The sequence below is a fragment of the Thermobia domestica genome, chromosome 4 (assembly GCF_964235325.1).
Source record: "Thermobia domestica chromosome 4, izTheDome1.hap1.1, whole genome shotgun sequence".
NCBI classification, from domain to species: domain Eukaryota; kingdom Metazoa; phylum Arthropoda; class Insecta; order Zygentoma; family Lepismatidae; genus Thermobia; species Thermobia domestica.
In genome coordinates this window covers 279,375,349-279,399,772 of record NC_137457.1, presented here as the reverse complement: position 1 = coordinate 279,399,772, position 24,424 = coordinate 279,375,349, and the positions used below count along the sequence as shown (strand labels likewise).

The window sequence follows — 24,424 nt, the reverse complement described above, 5'->3', positions numbered from 1 at the left end:
ACTAAGAACTTTAAAATTTCTCAGAAGTATATTTTTTCTCCTCTAGCATCTGAAGAACCGATTCTTGGTATGAACTTGATCCTCTATTGCATCTGGAAGTGTTAGATTTACTATTTCCGATTTCAGTATTGAATTTTAGTCGCTTGGAAATCTATAAAAGTTTCAATGTAAAATTAAAAAAAAACTCAGTTGTACTAGAAGTATTATTGCCCACTCTGCAAGAACACCCTGTAAGTGATCTCATAATTATGCAGTGCATGTCTGGTTATACGAATCATCGGTGCTCAATCCAAACTAGACAGTGCCATCATTTCACCTCTCTCTTTCTCTCTCTCTCTCTCTTCAACAACTACATAGACTCAGCAAATCCCTGTTATCTAATAGTACTATCCAAACTGCTGATAGTGTCTCATTAGTAGCTTATAAAACCCACCTAATTTTAAAGCGAACTGAACTTCCTTTAAAACGTCATTCATTCTTCGTTTCAGTATCACACATATACTATATAAAGAAGTTTGGCCTTTCTGGCGTGATACTTTTTCAATTAATATCGAAGCCAAAGTAGTAATAAATTTCTACTACTTGCGATTTCATTAGAGAAATTTCGGTGAAGAATGGAATAAATTCTTGGGCGCTTTATTGGTTGTTGGAAATAATTCATTCCATCGTTTAGCGTTATTACTCCTCAGCTATCAAATTAAAACGGAAGGAGTTGATTTGAGGTTTGAATAGGATTTCTAACAACGAAAATGGCTCCCAATGTCTTACTCCCTACATATTGACCAAAATTAATTTTATTTCGTCAAGTAGTTCCTCAGACCTCTTGTCTTCCCATCGGAAGGACCAACAGGTTAAACCGTGGCATGAGATCCAGAGGAACGTAACTCCAAAAATGCGTTTTAGGTTTCTTCATGTACGGACAAACAAAATATAGGCAAATTACGGTTCGAGACAGAGAAAAATATTAGAACGCAAATTTCCATTTTAACACATTCTACGGACACCTCTGATACTCCACAGAAATATCCCAAAAAATCCCATTTGAGCAACCGCCTGAAATTACGTCACCAATATGGCGGCCATGCAACTATGACTACTTATACTTATGCAGTCATATCTCATCACAGAACTGAGATACAAGCTTCGTTCTGGTCCCAAATTAAAGATAATGCATTGTATAAATGATTTCAGCTAATATAGTTCTTACATATTATCGCCATTTTTAAATATGGCGGTTATTATCTTAAAAATTAATTTTCTTTTTATCATTTTATTTGTTTTAAAGTAGGTTACTATGAAACTACCAGATGTACGGAAAATCACAGTAAACGTTATAGAGTACAGCCTTACCTTTCTAAAGATACCAACATTATTTCTGTATTTTAACAATTAAGCGAAATACTCCACTTCCTGTGGAGCAAGATGTTGGGTTTTCAGCACTTAGATTACGCTTAACTTGTGAGAATATTTTTATAATTAAAGGCGGAAAAACGTTTGGAAAACTATCTCTTAATACTTTTTTTAAACCAAGGAGAGTTTAAGAAAATCGTAAAAAATAGCACTTAAGCAACCACCTTAAATGACGTCATCAATATGGTGGCTATGCGAATACATTAATTTATGTTTATACGAAATATATCATCACAAAACTGAGATATGGACGTCGTTATGGTGCCAAGTGATACCATTAGTATCGCTAATTTACTTGACTTTGTAATGGAAAACAGTCTGCCTTTAACATTATGATATTATCAAACAAAATTTTTATTTAAAATTGTAAGTATTAAACATTTTTCTGTTATAAAATAACACATAATTAGAATTTCGTTTAACAACCTAACATATATATTAAATCAAATTTAGAAACCATTTACTGCATTACAAATTACATACCGTAGCTCTCTACAATTGACTTTTAACTGTTTTATTCATTAATGTTTCTGAATCGTTTAGAAGATGGCTTTGAAGTTTCTTCAAGAACTTCACAAATATAACCGTAGTCTTGTAATGAATTGAATAATAGTTTATTTGTGCATGATTTTGACGCACATTCTTCACAGATTGATGTGCAGTGGAGTCCTCCTTTTCGGCACTTACGTTTCTGAAACATTCCGATCGAGTTTTCTACAGTAACGACATTTACGTGCACACGCGAAGGGCGAGCCCGCGGCTGTTGGGCATATATGATGGACAGGCTTCGCCAAATAAGGCATCCTGCCCGACATTCCTTGTTCTGACTCTTAGTCCTCGTGCACATAGTGCACTGTGAAGATCTATCCACCGACCTTGGCAACTTGGCATTTATCTCCAATAGTTTAAGGGATTGGGACACGTCTTGTGTCCGGCTGAAGTTCTGCCTACTGGTAAAAGAGAAATGCTAGGGAGCCAGTCCTTTCATGCTTTGCAGACAAGGTACCCGTGCATTTCAGAGCAAGCTCATCTCCCGCAAATACTCACCGTATCTCAGATTCCTGGGATCGGCACTCATGAGCTACCGAATCCCATGGTATGACCACAGTCAGGAAGAGTCCAACCCGGGAAGCCCCAGACAATGCCCGATGAGCTTTTTGTTTCACGGGCCTGCCTACATCTAATGTGGAACTGGCAATCTCCCTTCGCTTGTAGAGGTACCATGCACACGTCGAAATACTCCCATATCTCATCCCGGATCAAATGGTATGTGTTAAGTCACCTTTTGAGTTTGGTGCCAGCCCATATACTACAAAGTTCCATTTCACTGGGATCAGAAACCGTTATCCAGATATCAGGGATAGGAACTATTTCCTAGTCGGCGTTCAGTCCCCCTCCAGGCAGGAATCTGACAACTCCTCTCCCGGTAGGAATGTCCAAGCAATACGGTACTTCATCTAATTACGATAGAAGTACACTGTACATTACCAGAGCCAATGGCTGATGTAGACCGTCTGCAGTAGCAGACATTGTCATTTTGGAACTGTGTCTCCCCTGAAAGGCTTGCCCAGACAATACGGGGCTACCTATAGTTTACGTGTCTAGGTACCACGTATACCTCGTAGCCAAGCTACATTCAGAATCCAATGGTACGTGTAGGCCATCATTGGGAGGGATCACCACACCCTCCCTCGGTAGGGCCGTTCAAGCAATACGGAACTTCATATAATTACGATAGAGGTACACCGTACATTACCAGTCCCAATGGCTGATGTAGACTATCTCCCTTTAAAGACAATGGCCATTTGGGAGCTGCGGCTCCCTTTGTAGGGTCGTGGGTCCTGCACCCAGTAAGGTCAACAGAGCCTGGAATGAAGAGTCATATTTCTTCAGCGCTCCTGAGTTAAGAGTATGCGTTAGGATACTAGGTATCCCATCCCGGACACAAGAGCACGCATGAAACGCTCTTTGAGGGCAGTACCTACATCATCCTCCCGGTAGGTCGTTGGATCCGCCCTCCTGGCACACACTACCTACTCTTTCATACGTGTTGGGGTACGATGTAGCCTTAACACCCGGACCCAAGGGCATGACTTAGTTGTAGGGATGGCCACAAAGTTTCGGTTTCGCGAGGAACCGGTTCTTGGAGATCCGGTTTTCAGAACTGGTCCCAGACCTGAATCCGAAAATCCGGTTCCAGAACCGGATCTTAGGAACAGGTTCCAGACCTGGATCCGAAAACCCGGTTTCAGAACCGGATCTTAGGAACTGGTTCCATACCTGGATCCGAAAACCTATTTCCAGAACCGGATTTTGGGAACCGGTTCCATGCCTGGATGCGCAAAACCGGTTCCGGATCTTCTAGAACTTGATCCATTCCGAGCGAAAAACCGGTTCAGCCAGAAACCGGTTCTGGCCATCCCTACTTAGTTGCCCATTTCGGAAAATAGCCAAAGCCTCACCTCCGCCGGTAGGTTGTTGTTCAGCTTAATAGTAGAGTTTAGGGGGAAGATCTCTGCCTGGAGTGCTGGACATTCGAAATAGAAACTTGTTTCCAAACTCCACTCGAACCCATCTCCCCCACTGGCACACGGTTGCCACAATGCATGCAACCGGCACGCGGCCAGAGGGGTTTCCTTCCCCTTTCTCAGCATGGGTTTGGAACCGGCCAAGGCGAGTGCAAAAATCACAAACATACCTGTGCTAGGTGTCACGAAAAGCACGAATTCTGTCTAACCGAGTGAGGGCAAGGCGAAGTCGGACCGGTCGGTGCGTTAGCAAGGTGGTGCGTCCAAAGGGCGCAGGCGCGTCAGCGACGGTGGGTATACATGTAGCGAGGGTAGTGAAAACAAGTTGGTTTTGGCAATGATAAGAGTTTCAATAGCACTTGTCATGGTTTCGTACTACTAGCGCTCCACTTGTAAACATAAAATACAGCTTCTGTACACTGTGCAGAAATACACCGCTGGTGGAAAATAATATTTAATAAGTCATCTTTTATATGCACTCACTTTTTTATCCATCAAAGCATTTGTAATGATTTTACACTTGTAACCTTATACTTGTAAACCTAAAATTCAGGTATGTTACTTTGTATTTACTTCTATCACCTGAAGCAATTTATTCTTTATGTCTTTTTAACCCAAGTATTGAATTTTACCTGTAAATCTTTCAAAATGTGATCTGCCAAAGGTAAACCAGCACCATAACATTTTTCAGGCATTATCTGGCTCAGCTTTTTAAACGAACTTCATTGTCTTTAATTTATTCATTAAAACTAAATAATGCAAATGTAATCTTAACGAAAGCACTTAAATGTTGCTGTTAGCAAATAAGAGTGGTTTAGCGTTGTCAGATCTCAGGATTTGGGTATATAGGTAGACGCCTTGTACTGATGGATTCACTCTGTTGGTGATCGGTCCATATAGTGTGAGGATCCGTCAAAACATGTCCCTAATAATACGCAGACTGATTTTCATATTCTTGGCAACGCGAATTTTCTCCTATAACAAAATTCAGCCACCAGTCATAGCTTGTGGATACGTTTCGGTGCATTGTCGAGCGAAATTGCTTCCTTTTGCATCGACATTTTTGTACATAATTGCTTGAATCTTTCCATAATCAATCAGATACATCCACATCTCGTCTACGGTGAATACTAACTTTATCGTCTCATGCAGGACCGGATTAATCCGTCTGGAGATCCGGGGCTAGAAAAAATGTGGCCCCTGTTTACTTCACCTAAAACATTCTGTGAAAGTTCAGCAGGAAAGTTATGTGGATATGTTTCATATTTTTGGTCTTCTTTTATCTTACGGTGATAATTGTATCTTGTATGATCATTTTTAGACAGCCAGTTGCAAGTTTGGTCAGAGTGGAGGCCCGGGGCTACAGCCTCCATAAGCCCTTTCTTAATCCGGTCCTGGTCTCATGGACCACCTTGAGGTGTAAGTTTTTTTGTGGATAGCATGATGGATGGTTGGTTGGAACACATGGAACTGGGTGGCCATAGCGTGCTGTATTTGTGAATAACACTAGTGATGTCAGCGAGACAGGCATATGTAGCTTACTCTGTGACACACAGTCCGGTGACGATAACCCTGTGTATCGTCACATGTTGATATTTATAATAGAGCGTTATTTACAATAGAGCGTCCAACAGTAAAATCCATATTTGCGGCACTGTTTAACATTGCTGGAACAACTGAAATGTACATTCAGAAGTACACAATGTAGTATTCCTAGAATTGATTCACTTTCGACACCATTTGACTGCACAACACAACTTACTTTGCAAACTGACACCAGGCTGCCAGATTAATGATGCCAGGGTAATAATCGATAATTATGTTGTATAGTCATGAAAAACATGCTCTAGAAGTTGATTCTTGGTTAGATCTATATGTACATTAAGGGAATTATTATTTTTGAATATGAGTTTTATCCCGTGGACATTTTTGTGAATGGTTTAATTATAGTATTAAGCAGATCAAAGCATTCAAAATTCAATATTTTTGAAATTCAGTACAATTACAGAAACCTTGACTTCCTCTGAGTCGCCTTACACTTCCGAAGCAAAATGACGTATAACTAGAATTTCTAAAAAAGGAAAATTCACATTTTCGTAGAATTATTAGGCAAAATAGGAAAAAAAAACTTACCGGGCCTTAGAGACCCATGTTATGTAATAACGGGATACAAACTGAAAAATTGTCAATAAATGTCTTATTTATTGTAACGTAAGGGTAGTTCTGAACATATTTTGGAAGATGTCAAAAACTCCCAAGATGCAAATGCGAAATACAAAATAATTAATGCATTTTTTGTAACACAACGGACATCTCAGACCCATGATATGCATCTGAAGGTTAATTTTTAAAAAATGAACCAGTTTACTAACATTGCCAGTTTCAATTCTACAACCCTTGCACTACAAAAGTGCTAGATGTTTTCTTAAAATGTTATTTGATTTATATGAGTGACTTGATCCTGTTAAAAAAAAAAAAAAAAAAGACAGCAACAGGAGTAATGCAAATAGTAGAGTGAAAACTGTTGGCGACGAAATTTTGTAAATCCACTTTTAGTTAACTATATAGTTAACTTTTCACAATTTAAATTAATAGCCTATTTCCCTTAATTATTAGTGACACTTATTTCTAAACGCATTTAAGTAAGCATCTGTTCTTTGCTTATGAGTACCCAAAAATAAAATAACATTGTATAGTTTATGAAGTTCATTATATTTATAAAAGTAAATATAACATAGTTATTACTACTGTACAAATGTACTAGAGAATTACAAGGTATTGAAATATAACTTCGAATTTGTCACTATTATATTAGAATATTTTATGAACCATTTTTTTTTTTTTTTTTTTTTGGAAAATGAAGAACAAGAATCTAGAACCAAATTCCATAACAAAATTATTAAACTAAAATTCACTAATTTGTTTCACCACATAATATAACTATTTTTTCTAAAAGAAAATATTTTGTTGTATTCTTAAGAGTTCAGACCTCCTGATTACTAGGAGAAAAGAAATAAGTTGAAGGCATCGTATTCAGTGATTTTTCTGTTGCCTCGGCTATTCAGAAATTTGTTCTTAGTACGAACGCACAGCCGGTGGAATTGATTCTATTTCTTTGGGATCTAAAGTATTATCAATCACAGGCCGGTAGTCTAGAAGTACCTGGAATTTCAAAGTTGAATGAGTAAGGAGATTAATTACTTTATTAATTTGATTATATAAATATAAACTGCACTTCTCAAAGTGTAATTCCTGAAACTCCGTGAAATCTCAACAAAGGTTACGATACTAAATTTATATTACTACGTTATTTCACAAACCAAAATAAACCCTTAAATACCTCACGAATTGACCATTCTATGGTTAGGGGTTCTGTACTCTTCTGAAACTTATTGATTTCTGTATAATCATTCATGAGTCAGTGGATAAGCTTGCATATGTGTATTATTTTTATTTATATCAGTTTCATTTTTTTTGTATATAGTTTAGTGGTTTAGTGAATTCTTTGTGATTCTTTTAGTGATTTTTCTGGTGAGCTTTAGTGAGTTGTGTTTGCATTGGCTGGCAACAGTGCCTTCAGTGTGCTATTCAAGTGTGTCTGTGCATTCGACAATGTGCTTCGAAGTTCAACTAGACAAGCATATTCATTAATAGTTTCAGAAAAGCATATTTATTCATAGGTTTTAGAGAAATACTCATGTTCATTAATATACAAGATTCACATGTTCTTAACAGTGTTTTAGAGTGCTACTCAGTTTATGTGTGATCGAAGACAAAGTATGATGGTTAGCAAGCAACATGTGGTTTAGCAGCAAGCAAGCAACAATTACTGCAGAAACAAGTTAAGATAAGTAATTCGTTGTACTAACCTTTAAGTATTATATCAATCATTATGTTAACATACGAACAAAGCATGTCATGTTTATTATATTAACACATGTACCTTTAAATAAGAATTGAAGCAAGTAACATTTAAAATATTCGTCAAGTCTTATTTCTCGTTCCTTCATGATATCTGGGTGAATCAGTAATATGGGTTTAATCATACAGTTCATTAGCTTTGGATGTGATATGTGTGATTTGTAAATGAAGTACATAAACATATCACCCCTTCATACATCATCATTTTTTTTGGTCCTCCGGGCCGGATGTCAGAACGAGAAACGTGACTGCATTGTTTCTTCTCGTTGTGTTTGTGTGGGTGCTGGCTGTCATAAACAGGACAGAGCTGTTCATATCAGTATAGTGGTGTGTGTGCATTCAACCCAGCTGAATTCAAGGTTACACGTTTGTAGGTCACTCAGAAGTGAAAAGAAAAATATATTGTCAGCGGTTTGAGTAGTTAAAAAAAAAAGACTGAAACAATGGCAGAAGTGCAGTTGGGTCAATTAATTAAGAAACGTGCTTCGGTCAAAGGTCAGGCAACAAGAATACAGACATTTCTTCAAAAACTACAGAATGAAAATAAACCTAGCATACAAGAAGCAAGAACAAGGCTAGTTGCACTTGAAGGGGTTTTTATTAAGTTTGATGAGATACAGTCAGAAATAGAGCTCTTAGATGAGACGGGTGAACAAGAAACGCACAGAATTATATTCGAGGAACTGTATTATGATTCAAAGGTTAAGTTACAAGAATTTATTGATAGTTTTGAACAAAAAACGGATTCAGGGACAGCAAATAACATAGCTGGAAATTCTAGTAGTAGTTCAGTACAATTGCCTAAAATTTCCTTGCCCACATTTTGTGGTAAATACGAGGAGTGGTCGCCCTTTAAGGACATTTTCATTTCCCTTATTCACAATAACGAATCATTAAGTACAGTTTGTAAGTTTCAATATTTGCGCACATCGCTCAAGGGAGAAGCGTTTACATTAATAGCAAATCTGCCAACGGTAGAAGTAAATTACGAAATTGCATGGAAGCTTCTTGTTGAACGCTACGAAAACAAACGGTTGATAGCTTCGACATATGTACGAGGGTTGCTCAATATCAAGCCAGTAACGAAAGAAAACGCTAAAGACATTAGACAATTTGTAAATACTGCACGTAGTAATTTTCAAGCCCTTGAAGCATTGAATTTGGACAAACCTTTGCATGACGTACTCCTAACACAACATTTAGTAGAAAAACTTGATTCGGCAAGCAAAAGGGAATGGGAAGCTGAGCAAAGTAGTGGCTCCTTTCCATCGTTATCGGAATTATTTTCATTTTTAGAAGGTCGTTGTCAAATGTTAGAAAACATTCGTCCTACTCAATCTGAAAGTACTTATGACAACAAAAGTGTAGAGTCCAAAGCAAAAAGAAAGAATAACAGTCAAGTGAGTTCGTTTGTTACTGTGCTTCAAAATGCATGTAATATTTGCCGTAGCAAAGAAACGCATGCTGTTTTTCGTTGCCCAGAATTTCTGAGTGCTAACATTAATCAAAGAAAGGAGCTCGTGAAGCAAAATAAACTGTGTTTTAATTGCTTAGGTAATAAACATCAAGTAAAGGCATGCAAATCAAGTACTTGTAAGAAATGTAATTTTAAGCATAATACACTGTTGCATGAAGACACTACTCAGGAGGCTACTAACAAAGACAGTTCAAGCAAAACAAATAACAATAATACTAACGTACCTAAAGTTAAGGAACAGAATCAGATTAAAGTTCAACCACAGGACTCTTATTGCTCATTTAAGATTAATTATGGTCAGCAAGTCTTATTAGCAACAGCGTTAGTTAACGTAACAGACACTAAAGGTCGTTTTCAACAATGTAGAGTGTTATTAGATGCAGCGTCTCAATCGAATTTTGTAAGCGAAGCTTTAGTTCATAGATTAGGTCTCAAGAAAACGAAAAATCGTGTTCCCATTAGAGGTATCAATTCTGTAACCTCCGAAGCTCAGCACAGTGTTAAAGTTCATATTTATTCAAGAACATGTGATTTTAGTGCAGTGGTCGATTGTTTAGTATTGCCAAACATTACAGGTTGCATACCTTCTAAGGATATTGATTACAGTAATTGGAACTTGCCAAAGGATATCTGCTTAGCCGATCCAAATTTTCATCGCTCGTCGTCAGTAGACATGCTTATAGGTGCGGGGTTATTCTACAGTCTCCTCGAGCCAGGCCAGAAGACTAGAAAAGGAAATTATCCAGTTTTGCAGGAAACGAAGCTAGGATACGTTGTCGTCGGAAATATGCCTTCAATACCCGAAGAAGCCAACCAGTCGGTAATTTCATGTTTTGCTCAGATGGAGACAGACTTGGATACACAATTGAGAAAATTCTGGGAACTCGAAGATCTTCAGACTAAGATTTACACGCCGGAAGAAGAAAATTGTGAGAAGCATTTTTTAAAAAATACAACCAGAAATGGAGATGGAAGATTTATTGTCAAATTACCAAAGAAGGAAGAGAATGCAGCTTTAGGAGAGTCTTACAACATGGCACTACAAAGATTTAAGCAGCTTGAAAGAAGATTGCTACAAAATCCTGAGTTTCATAAACAATATGCCGCCTTCATGGATGAGTATTTAAGTTTGGGTCACATGCGAAAAGTTACAGAAGAAGACGTGAACAGCAGCAGCAGTTGTTATCTTCCACATCATCCTGTATTCAAGATGGACAGTACAACAACTAAATTAAGAGTAGTTTTTGATGCAAGTGCAAAAACGTCTAATGGCAAATCATTGAATGACATTCTTCAAGTTGGGCCAATTGTTCAAGATGACTTGTACTCCATTATTTTAAGGTTTCGGTTGTATCCAGTTGCATTTACAGCAGACTTAGAGAAAATGTACCGCCAAATATTAATTCATGATGAGGACAAGTGTTTACAACGCATCCTTTGGAGAAACTCAGTAGAAGAACCGATCCAGTCGTATGAGTTACAAACAGTGACGTACGGGACTTCGTCAGCATCCTTCTTGGCAACAAGATGTCTGAAGCAAATAGCGGAGGAAAATTCCAAGGAATTTCCAGAAGCGGCAGAAGTAATAAAACACAATTTCTACATTGATGATGTGTTAAAATCAGTACCAAACGTGTCAAAGGCCTTAGAACTACAAAAGGATCTTATTAATATTTTAAGCAGAGCAGGTTTCAAGCTTTGTAAATGGAGTTCTAACAAAGAAGAAGTACTTCAAGGAGTTCCTGAAGACTTCAGGGAAAAACAACAGCCAATCATACTTGGTCAGCAAGATGGTGTTAAAACTTTAGGAATAGCATGGATTCCATTAACAGACAAGCTTATAATTTCGAACAAAATTTGTAAAAATGGAACTGCAGTAGAAAGCAATGTTGCAATGACAAAAAGACAAGTCGTCAGCATAGTGTCATCTATCTTCGATCCATTAGGTCTAATCGCTCCAATTGTCATCAAATACAAGAATTTCTTACAGAAGTTGTGGAAGACAGGAATGGATTGGAATGACCCATTAGACACAGTCCTACAAGTTGAGTGGAATCAATTAATGTCTTGGTTACCTGCGATGGCGAAGATACAAATTACAAGAAACGTAATGTCTTCAGAGAACGTTAAGGAAATTCAATTACATGGGTTTTGCGATGCAAGTGAAGAAAATTTTGGAGCAGTAGTGTACATCAGGGCTACAGACGAACAAGGAAACATTGAAGTCAATTTACTTTGTTCAAAGTCGAAGGCTGCACCACTGAAGAAGCAAACTTTGCCTAGATTGGAATTATGTGGAGCACTGTTACTTTCGAAGCTAATAGACAAAACGCTATCCATATTGAATATAGAGGTCAGTGGTATACACCTGTGGACAGACTCGACGATAGTTTTGTCATGGATCAAATCACCTCCCAATCGTTGGAAGACATTTGTATCCAACAGGGTGGCTCAAATTCAGAGAATCACATCAATCAATCAATGGCACCACGTGCCTAGTAAAGAAAATGCGGCAGACATAGTTAGTCGAGGAGCGGATCCCAATACTCTTATCCAGTCTCGAGAATGGTGGCATGGTCCAGAGTTTCTTCACACAGCAGAATGGCCATGTCAAGAACAAAATGAGCCAGCTAATATTCCAGAAGAGAAGAAAGTCATGATAAGTTTGGTGGCAGTTCATGAAACAAGCTTTATGAAAAGATATTCATCGTTAAACAAAATGTTGAGAGTAGTAGCATATTGTTTGCGATTCAAACATAATTGTCTTTCCAAGAAATCAGAAAGAAGAACCGATAGTCTTGACGCTTCGGAACTTCGTTTAGCGTTACACAGATGTATCAAGATAGTACAACATACTACCTATCATCAAGAAATATTGAACTTGCAGCAACAAATGGAAGTTTCAACAAAGAGCCCAATCAAGGATCTTTTTCCATTTCTGGACACGGAAGGAATGCTAAGAGTAGGAGGAAGATTGGAACATTCAAACTTGGAGTACGACAACAAGCACCAATTCATCCTACCTGCAGGTCATCATTTCACCCATCTGATAGTCAAAGAAGAACATAAAAGGTTGCTTCATGCAGGACCACAGCTTCTTATTGCATCTTTGCGTACCAGATATTGGATTCCAAGAGCTAAGAAGATGGTCAAGGCAATAGTACACAATTGTTTGGTTTGTTTCAAGTGGAGATCAACAAGTTCATCACAGTTAATGGGACACTTACCCAAGGAAAGAGTAAATGAAGCAAGACCATTTGTACACGTGGGAGTGGACTACGCAGGATTCTTTTATGTCAAGCCCACAATTCGCAGCAAAATTCAAATGAAGGTCTACGCAGCGTTGTTCATCTGTTTAGCCACTAGAGCAGTTCACATAGAAATAGTTTCAGACTTAAGTTCTCAAGCCTTCATCGCAGCATTGAAAAGATTTATTGCTAGGCGAGGAAAATGCTTATCTATCTGTAGCGACAATGGTTCAAACTTTGTTGGCGCCAATCGAGAATTGCAACAATTTTTTGAATCCAAGACTAACAGAAAGGACATCCTGGAACACTCAGCTCAAGAAGGTTTAGAATGGAAATTCATTCCTGCCAGATCTCCTCACATGGGGTCATGGGAAAGTTCAATAAAATCCATGAAGTACCACCTACGGCGTGTAGCAGGAACAGCAAGTCTGACATACGAAGAGTTGAACACGTTACTTATTCAAATTGAAGCCATTCTAAATTCAAGACCATTGACAGCCATTTCCAACGATCCTACAGATCCAATGTATCTCAGTCCAGGACATTTTTTAATGGGAGCTACACTTCTCAGCCTTCCGGAACCAGATCTACTAGACGTGCCTATCAACAGACTAGGAAGATGGCAACGGATTCAACAAATGAAGCAGCATATTTGGAAACGTTGGTCAAGGGATTACCTCAACCAGTTACAACAAAGAAGAAAATGGAAGTCAGCTCAGCCTAATCTACAACCGGGCATGGTCGTATTGTTAAAAGAAGACAATGTTCCTCCTCAAGTGTGGAAGTTAGGTGTGATTAAAGAAGTTCATCCGGGCAGTGATAATTTAGTGCGAGTGGCAACTGTGAAGTGTAAAAGTGGCATTTTTCGGCGCAGTGTTGCTAAATTAATTCCTTTACCCCTAGAATATTAATTGATTGTGTCCAATCAAGGAGGGGGAGGATGGATAAGCTTGCATATGTGTATTATTTTTATTTATATCAGTTTCATTTTTTTTGTATATAGTTTAGTGGTTTAGTGAATTCTTTGTGATTCTTTTAGTGATTTTTCTGGTGAGCTTTAGTGAGTTGTGTTTGCATTGGCTGGCAACAGTGCCTTCAGTGTGCTATTCAAGTGTGTCTGTGCATTCGACAATGTGCTTCGAAGTTCAACTAGACAAGCATATTCATTAATAGTTTCAGAAGAGCATATTTATTCATAGGTTTTAGAGAAATACTCATGTTCATTAATATACAAGATTCACATGTTCTTAACAGTGTTTTAGAGTGCTACTCAGTTTATGTGTGATCGAAGACAAAGTATGATGGTTAGCAAGCAACATGTGGTTTAGCAGCAAGCAAGCAACAATTACTGCAGAAACAAGTTAAGATAAGTAATTCATTGTACTAACCTTTAAGTATTATATCAATCATTATGTTAACATACGAACAAAGCATGTCATGTTTATTATATTAACACATGTACCTTTAAATAAGAATTGAAGCAAGTAACATTTAAAATATTCGTCAAGTCTTATTTCTCGTTCCTTCATGATATCTGGGTGAATCAGTAATATGGGTTTAATCATACAGTTCATTAGCTTTGGATGTGATATGTGTGATTTGTAAATGAAGTACATAAACATATCACCCCTTCATACATCATCAGTCAGTGATATAAATTTCGTTCTTCTCAATGTCTTGCTTGATGTTACAATTTTCACAGGCAACAGTGCGTGCTGGTTTACAAGTGTCTGTCAAAAACAGATACAGTGGCTCAAAAAAGAAGTCGGACATATACATATTCACACATTCCAAGAGAGAATAGACATTCCAAGAGTATGCTTCAGAGAACAAAATATATATTTCAATTACTCCATATTATTTACTTATGGAAAATAGAAGTATCATTAACCAAACTCAATTCCATGACTATAAAAAATACAAAAAAGTGAAAATACAGCTAAAATCCATGCCAAAAAAGAACTCGGACAGGTAGCACCACTCTCTTTCTTTTTGGGCTTAATAGCGGAATTTCCAAGAGTTTGTTTACTTGACAGTTTCAGATGTCCAAGTGAAACGAGTTGAAGCCGCACTGTTTATACGTAGGTAAAACTGTGTGTTTAAAATTTAAAATGGTAAGTCAACTTGGGCAAACTTCTTTAGCAATAAGATAACTTACTTTAAAATATTATAAAGAGAGAAAATCAGTTCGTGATACTGTGGAAATAGTAAATAGGTAATACTCCAAAGTTCATGACATTATTAGGTGTTTTAAATCAACAAAATCACTGGAAAATAAACCAAAAAGTGGTAGACCCAGAGTGTTTTCAAAGTCAGATGAGCGATGGATTGTACTATAGGTTAATAAAAACTTCAAGATAAGTGTCCTAAACTGGCCAAAGAAGTATCAGAACATCTTAATAAAAATGTGCATCCCGAAACGATAAGATTGGTTTCAAGAAGAAGCAATATACATGGAAGAGTAGCCTGTAGAAAACCATTCGTGAGCAAGTGCAATAGACAAAAGAGACTTAGTTTTGCAAAAACTTATAAAAATTAAGGTTTTTCATTTAGGAGTACTGTGTTATTCGCGGACGAAAGCAAATTTAATTTGTTCCGCTCAGATGATCAATGTTATATCTGGCGAAATCCTAATGAAGAACTCCGACAGCGTAATCTACGATCCACTGTGATAATGGAGATGGCTGAGTAATGGTTTGAAGCTGTATGTCCGGTGCTCGTCCAGGCAAACTGTGTGTAATCGATGGAATTATGGACCAACCGAAGTATTTAAACATTCTGAAGCAAAATTTGGTACAAAATGCTGAAACATTGGGAATAATAGGGAACTTCCAGTACTACCAGGATAATGATCCCAAGCACAACGCACTCAATGTGCGCTTGTAGCTCCTGTATAATTATCCGCATGTGCTGGAAACACCTCCGCAATCTCCTGTTATTGAGCACTTTTTGAGCTCATTTGGAAAACTAGTTAAAATATCATACTATTAGAGCAAAGGAAGACTTGGATTCAGCATTTCAGACTGAATGGGCAAAAAATTATCCTTCCTTCTGCACAAAACTTGTAAAATTGATGCCCGGAAGATTGAAAGCGATAGTGAAAAATAAAAAATTGACAACAAAATATTAAAAATATCTAATAACATTCTAAAATTTTGTTAGTAATAAAGTGTCCGAGTTCTTTTTTGACATGGATTTACGCCATGTTTTCACTTTTGGTATTTTTTTATAGTCATCAAATTGAGTTTTGCCATTGATGTTTCTATTTTTCAGAAGGAAATAATATAGAGTAATTAAAATATATTTTTTGTTCTCTGAAGAATACTCTTGGAATGTTTATTCTCTCTTGCAATGTGTAAGTATGTATATGTCCGACTTCTTTATTGAGCCACTGTACATTTTGCTTCATTTTTCTGGTTTAAATAATTCTCTATGACATTCTGGGCTGTTATTTTCCTGGCATATATCCAAACAATTGCGCTGAGATTGATGGAATGCGTGCAAACTGATATGCCACGAAAGGATCATGCAAAAGACACGCACCAACGTGTGTTGGGGTAGAGTAGGCTAGGATAGATTCGGTTAAATTAGTAGGGTAAGGTATATTGGACTAGGTTAGAGCTTGTATTTTGCATTTACAAGTACCTTAATGTGAGTATCGCAGTGACAGGTGTTCCTATAGCACTTGTAATGGTTTAACATAAATAACGCTACACTTATAAACATAAAATACAGCATTTGTATCCGCCGGCGAAAATTAATCTCATACAGTTCTCTTTCTTATGCATTCACTCATTTTAACCGTAAAATAACTTTTTTGTGTGTCAAACTACTGTAAACATGTAACCAGCAGAATATTTACTTCCACACATCAATTAACACTTCTCCGATATAACCCACTCTATCAAAAAAAAAAAAAAAAAAAAAAAAAGCAAAATTAAACCCAGACCCTTTCTTACTTAACCTAAAAGTCATCTAAAGAAAATACAGTAATGACAACCACCAGGGCAGGATCCAGGATTGTCTGAGGGGGGTGCACCAATAACTACCAAAATAACCAATCACACTGAAACTCTTCAAAGTGACATTTGACAATATTCTTTACCCTTGACAACGCTGATGCAAAGAACGGAGAAAAGTATTTTAAAGAGGGTTGCAGGAAAAAAATATTCTCTCCTCCTGGCTTCTTTTTTTCCCTTATTTGACAAGTGTTACATTGTTGTGCTTGGTGAATCCTTTTCCTTCAAATCTTCCGAAAATCAACTTAAACTATTGCTTTTGCAAAACTCCTCTTTCCTTCAAGTCCCAACCGGAAACATGATAGCAGAAAGGTTCTGAAAGTCCTGCTATTTTCACTGCTAGCTTCTCGGTTAGATAGTGTATATTTACAACGAAGGGAGGTGCCCGTGCACCCCCCCCTTAATCCGGCCCTTACAACCACAATAATACTTACGTTCCCCGTGTCTAGTTCGACATATGATAACGTGTGCTTCCTCCAGTGCTGTTCCATCGGAAGTTTTGTTTGCCCTTCTATAGGCTTCGAATAATCGTATTCGTCTATTCGTTTCTACAGACAGAAAAAAGACATTGCAATTAACGTTTTTAAATTTTATATTTAAATTAGATTAGCATTTCTAAAAAAAAAATATATCCAATAAAAGTTAAATATTACAACTTATAATTGCTCCTAAGTTTATGCTACATACTGTACAGGTATGAAATGGGTCATATACGGCGTATACCACCTCATATTTTTATAGTCCAGCGTATACTCAGCCCAAATTACCGAAAGCATGAACGTATGAGGCTAGGTATACGTATATTTTTGAAAACGATAGAGCATACACCTACCAAAAATTCTAGAATTACGTTACTGATACTTTATCGTGGAGGAGAGATGTGTGGAGATTTAAGGGATCATGTTTCATATCTTCAACGACCACCTACTCTATCCTATATACACAGGTGTTTCCCAACCTGTGATCCGTGGATCCCCGGGACATTTTATTTCCATTAAACTTTATTTTATAATATTTCTAACAGTCTATTTTTATTTTATAATATTTCTAATAATATTTCAATATTAATTGATTTCAATGATATTGCTGAAAGTATGGCCAACCGTTTCTGGTGATGATGCTGAAAGTATGATTGAATGTTTGAAGTCATTGATGTCTCAACTACATATTAGTTTCCGATTTGTTTTGAAGAAAGGAAAAATGCTGGATGAAAACTGCCTTTCTAGACTCGTTATATGGACTTTCTTCTGTCAAAACTAACTTAGCAAGATGTCTTGTGATTTGACATTCGAAATAATATATCCTTCTTTACCGTTATTGGAGTCTTGGTTCCAGTCTAAGGTTGTTTATCCTGAAATTTCCTGTAACGATAATCTGTATATGTAAATGTTGTTATGGACAATGGTCTGGTACCAAAAATATCATTTTCTTTTATGGTCAGACTTGTACATTTACGTTGATAAGTTGTGGCCAGACAGATTTTTCAATCTTGTTAAGATATAATACGTAAAGAACGCCATTATAAATGGATGTAGACTCAATTTAAAAAGACGAAACTTGTGAAAATATAAGAAATGTTGAAAAGTATTCGAAAATGCATAAATTTAAATCTATTTTATTCTGTGAGTTATCACTGAACATTCATGGAGTAAATTACGTCAGCAGTTCAACAATCCCATTTTGACGAACTTAGGGCAAATGTGTAACTACTGTCCAGACTAGTTGAAGTTAGTAGTACTAATGTTCCTTCCAAAAGGGCTTTAAGACATTTGCCATCATATGTATGTGCGAGATAACATTTTCTTATCTCGTACATATGAAAAAACAAATACAGGAACATACTTAATGTGTATTCAGACCTTCGTCTAAAATTATCCATTTTTTTGTCCAAACATACGGAAGTTGATGTCTCTAAAAAACAGCATGACTCTTCATATTAGGTTAAGTCATAATATTAGGTCTAACTGGTAGGAATGTATTTTTCTCAATATTCCATCTCTAATATAATTGCGTTGAGGTAAATATCCTATTTGGTGTTGTAAAATTGTCACTATATTTATCACTATATTTATCACTAAATTTATCACTATATTTTTCTGATACGTAAAATATACACGTCAAGTCAAAATGATGGACCTGATTTCAGAAATTTATTCTGTTAAATCTAATAATATTGTGAGACACGTGCTAAGAAAGGAAACTGTATAAGTTTGATTCAAACATATCACAAGTATTCTATGTGGGCAACTCATGTATAGAAGGCGCGCCCAGACGATAGCCCATCGGGAGACTTTGAATTTAGCACAAAGAAGAAGTCATAAAGTTTGTGGTCCCCTCGGAAGAAGAACAAACTAAACGTTGCCATATATAGTGCCTCCTTTTCTCTCTCTCCCCTTTTCCTCTCTCCCTCTCTTTCTTTTCCATCCATGTCTCTAACAGTGTGTGGAGAGGGAGGTTGTGTCACAGAAATAAGATCATTGGCAAAGATTTGGCAACAGTTTGTGTTCAGTTTATTACCTGTCAGTTACTCTTCAAGGGAGAGAAAAAACAAACAGGACAGTATGAAAAGAAACCTCACACGGGGGCGGTATCCCTTTGCGCGCAAGTGGCTGTCTTTAGACGGAGGCTACTATAACACGACACACATCAAGCCGAAAATCTATGTTCTGCCAAACCTTTTGTATGTTGCGGTCAATATCAATAATTCATTTTATGCTCGTTCCTGACTCTTGTCGGTAGAAAGTAGAAAAACTGCATGGAAACCAAACTTTTAAAAGAACCTTTCGAAACACATGTCTCACAATAACATATATTAATTAGATTTTAAAACACCGTGCTCGTGGGTTTTCTCGGGGTTCTCCCGTTTCCTCCACTTTCTTCATTCCACCATTTCACTCATCTCTCATCATCACCGTCTCCTTTAGCCTAACCGGCATAACCGTGGGAAGTAAAACTTAAAGATTTCATTTCATTTTTTAAAATTAGATTTTACAGAATAAATTTCTGAAATCCTTGCCCTGTATTTAATGATGCAAAGCGACGTTTCAAGCCTTTGATTAATAAAATTGAGTTCTTATTGGTTGTTAAAGCTCACCGTCGCATCCTTTCCAGCACCAAAGATATATGAAGTGTGGTTTTACGGTTTAAGGAGATATCCAAACCATCGCAATGGACTCAATGATCTCCTGTCAGGAATCAAGCCCAGAACTCTGTGGACCGAAAGGGTAACCGCCGGGCACTAGACCACTGCGGAGAGCACAACTGAGATTTTTCTAGCGTAGAGCTATGTTAAAACAAACAAACTTAAAGCACGTGTCTAAAAACGTTTTATTCACATAAAACGTTAACTTTTGTTTTATTAGCAATTATTATTATTCTGGTATTGAAATTGCAAATACATACTACATAATTTCGTAAGAGCTAAGAATTTATAACATCACTCGAGAATATTATTTTTCCTAGGAATTAATTTTGAACAATTTTAGAAAAAGGTCGCTTCTTAATTCTATGAGTGAACCATGCTGTACCGTTCTTAGTTTGCAACACTGAATAACAAATGTGACATTGTAGGTTCTCATTTCGTATCTAGATTTGAAATATGTAATAATCTGATGTAGTACAATTTGAAAAAGATACAGGTTTATGTTGGATTGGCAACACTGTTAACCTTGTGGTAACACCAATATCCTTCTGCTGATATTTGCCTGGTATAAAATTTCAGTGTTTTATTGTTCATTACTTTAAAGGTTATAAGCGCATATCAAAATAAATGGTCCACCCTATAAGCCTGTATATGCCCCTCCACACACTCTTAAAGTATTAAGGTATTTATGTAGTCCAAAGATAAGAGACTGTACCCGCAGATTTTTCCTATATTGAGCTATTAAAAAGGCAAATAATTTATTCGAGCGTGGAACGTTAATTGATAGAAGTCGTATCTACGAGGTATAAGAAACTAAGGTCACAAGGCCGATAATTTCTAGAGTTTCGTCTGTTATAGAGGAATGAGGAGTGTGAGGTAATTTTAATACATGGAGTTGGCAACTGTGCAGAGTTTCAGCCATCCGCCACCTACGGCGCTAGTTGTAGGTAAACACGAATGGCGACTCGTTTAAAAAATTGGTCTCGCGAAGAAGTCCGCTCAGTTATTTAATTTCTGTGGACGAAACATGTGACCGCAGCTGAAATTCATCGGCAGCTTGTAGAAGCTTACGGAGAGACTGTAATGTCTCGTCAGCATGTCGCAGAATGCTGTGGAAAGTTTGTGGCTGGTAGAGAAAACGTCACTGAGGTGGAGCGCAGTAACCGACCCAGTACGTCATCAACAGATTTGAACACGGCTCGCGTGGAGGGGCAGATTCAGGACAGATCATGTTACAGCATCTGATAGCAAAATTGGGAATGTAATTCGGAAGCGTTCACCACATGTGCACGATATTCTGCAGTACCAGAAGGACTGAACACGCAAGGACAGAATTTTTACCAGGAGAGAATCTTCAAACTCATCCCACGATGGGACAAGTGCGTCAACCGATATTTAGACTAGGGATGGCCACATTTTCCGGAAAAACGGAAAACGGAAAATATTTTTTCCGGAAACCGGAAAATTGAAAACGGAAAACGGAAAATTTTCCGGAAAAACGGAAAACGGAAAATTTTCCGGAAAATCGGAAAGCGGAAAATTTTCCGGAAAATCGGAAACGGAAAATTTTCCGGAAAATCGGAAACGGAAAATTTTCCGGAAAATCGGAAGGCGGAAAATTTTCCGGAAAAACGGAAACGGAAAATTTTCCGGAAAATCGGAAACGGAAAATTTTCCGGAAAATCGGAAGGCGGAAAATTTTCCGGAAAAACGGAAACGGAAAATTTTCCGGAAAAACGGAAACGGAAAATTTTCCGGAAAATCAGAAACGGAAAATTTTCCGGAAAAACGGAAATAGAATTTTTTTCGGAAAACGGAAATTTTCCGGAAAATGAAAATGTTCATTTGGAATAGTGACATTGGTCGTCTTACATTAAGAAATATAACGAAAAATGCTACGCGAAAACAACCTGTAAATGAGGCAATGCTCTTCACCATCTAGTGCTAAAGAAACGCAACTCAAACTTAACATTGGACAGGAGAGAAAAGATCGAGTAAATCAGCGACGAAACATTCCTTCCTCCTACATCTATTTGTACACTTGCTTAGCCATGTACTTTTTTTGTTTGCGTGAGGGCTTGCAGATCATTCGTTTGCACCGGGAAATTCCCATCATGCGTGTGTTTCGGGGAATCCCCGATTATGCGTGTACCTGAGAGCAGTACTCTGGCAGTAGAGCTGGCAGTGTGTTATTAATACAACTGGTATGTTTATATTCCAACCATTTCTTCATTGCGTATCGTGATCACGGTGATCTGTCAAGGTCACAGATCCTGGGGGACCGGGGGCAGCCCCCTCAAAGTTCATGTGGACCCCGCATTCTATTTATAAATATACAATATTTTGCACAATTTGAATTCAGTTTTATCTTAAAACCCTCATATATACCTTCTGCATCTGAATGGATCCCCAAAGTTACAGAGAAATTGGCGCCCTAGATTGATTCTATAGAATCCACACGCAGTAGTATTGGCGGGAGTACACTACGTATTCCAACTGAGCTCAGGCGTTAGAACATCGGATTAACATTCAGAAGGCCGATGTTCGATTCGAGCACCCTATCGTCCCGATGTTTTTTTTTTCTGTAAGTTTATTACTCAGTTACATCCGACCTGTGCCATAGACTTTTTAACCCTAAGATAAATTCAATTCTACTGATGTAATTCAATTTTACACTTTACCCTAGTGTTACCATCTTGCAACTATAAGCGTCACAAATTCCAAATACCGGTACTATTGAGATAAATACCATAGTATGTAGCACTACTTGAAACTAGCGCCAGCTATTCATATAATGATCTATTCCACATAATTCTCTTCGTAACTTTTTCCGCTACTTTCTCTTAAACTGAAGGACGATTCCACCTAGTTATCGATACATCAATTCAATTCTCAATGCTGACTTATTATCTATGATTCTGTATGCATTTGAAAGTTTTACTTATTATTAGAGCAACCCAAAAGCATACAAAAGCATAAAAAGCATAATAGCCATTTACACATATGGTTGGTACCTTGAACATGGTTGTGGCTGTCTAAGGGTCCAGAAGAAACTAATTTTAAAAGCATAATTTTAGAAAATAAAGCATAAAACATAATTTAAAAGATATAGCACAATTCTTTAAAAAATCTCTTTAGCACAATTCTTTAAAAAATCTCTTTAACTTCAAGTTTAACATATTGTATTAATATTTTTAAGAAACAATATTTACAGTGCAAAATCATTGAGAACATAACAATGCAACAATGAAAAGCTTATTTTTATTTTTGTAAACTTTTTGGTCTAATCTTTTGACGTGGAGAAAAGAATAAAGGACAAAAAGAAGAAAACTTCCAACAATGAATAGTACACAAGAACTCCACACTATAATGTCATGTGTACCTCTTGAAGTTGAGCACTTTCTGTACTTATTGGTGGCATCTTTTACTTTCCCTTTCTGTATATATGCACCTCTAAGGCGCACACAAGTGATTTAAAAAAAAAAAAAAAAAACTGACTCGAGTAAAGCCTCTCTTTACAGTGCATTAGGTAGAAAGTTCATTAAATATGAAAGAAACTGGTTGCATAAAATATTAATAAATAGATCAAGATATTTAGAATATTTAATGTATAGTAAATATTATACGTTATACACGATTGATGTAAAACAATGATTGAAATTAATAATAAAGCATAATTTGGAAAAAAATAAAGCATAATGTGGGTTGCTCTACTTATTATTCTACATTCATGTTTTGTTACTAAATTGTGAACTCCTAATGCAATCAAAGTGTTTTATTATTATTATTATTATTTCATAAACGTAGATGATAATCTAGGTGCTGCTACTTCTATATCTCAGATTATCGCTTCACCTGGCGCACGCTCAAATGCATCTAAAGTAACATAAAGATCCCAGAAAAAATGTTTTACAAATAAGGGAACATAGTAGTACGTAAGAAACAGAAAAGAATTCTGTCTGATCTCAGAGACCCTAAACCTTGTTCTTCCGCAAGACCAGAGGTACTTGATAGTAAAATAAGTAATACGGTACCAAAGGATTCTTCTTCCTTTGTCTTTCGTTGAAGCAATTCGGTTTCTTGAATTTATGAATGAAGTAGAACCAAGTTACCACTCACCATCCAATACATAACTCGCCGTATTGAGGCCTTGTTTTCTAAGGAGAAGTGTGGCTGCGGAATCGATTGATTTGACAACAGATAGCTGGGCTTCGCAGGCTACGGAAAGTTATATTACAATCACAACCCACTATATGCTTCCATCTGAGTTCAATAAGTTCAGTCCTTCAAATAATTGAAATAGAAGTGAGGCACACAAGGGTAAACCTAACTCAGCACTTAGCCCATGTTGCAGAGTAGTGGAATATTTTAGATAAAATACATGCAATTGTCTATGACAATGCTAGTAATATCACAAGTGTGGTACGAGAACTTCCGTATGCAAGCATATGTTGTTTTGCTCAGACCCTAAACTCTCTATAATTAAGGGACTTGCAATAGAGAAAATCGAGAAAATGTTAAGTGTTGTTAGTCGGATTGTTTCCCACTTTAAATATAGTACGTTGGCAACGTCAGTACTGGAAAAACAGTAAAGGTTATTAGGATTGGAAGTACATTTCCTTATACAGCAAGTTAAAACTCGGTGGAACAGCATACATGAAATGCTTGAGAGATTGATA

General features: G+C 37.0%; 1 protein-coding gene across 1 annotated transcript in view; it reads right to left on the bottom strand.

Moving 5' to 3' along the window:
- Window positions 1-6,658: 6,658 nt before the first annotated feature.
- Window positions 6,659-24,424, bottom strand: part of LOC145684090 (succinate dehydrogenase [ubiquinone] flavoprotein subunit, mitochondrial-like) — a 109,197-nt gene continuing 91,431 nt past the window's right edge. Inside the window, exons 13-14 of the mRNA XM_081755975.1 lie at window positions 17,038-17,151; window positions 6,659-7,100 (exon numbers count right to left, since the gene is read on the bottom strand). Coding sequence (XP_081612101.1) covers window positions 7,014-7,100; window positions 17,038-17,151 — 201 coding nt within the window. The 3' untranslated portion in view covers window positions 6,659-7,013. The remainder of the gene's footprint in view (window positions 7,101-17,037; window positions 17,152-24,424) is intronic.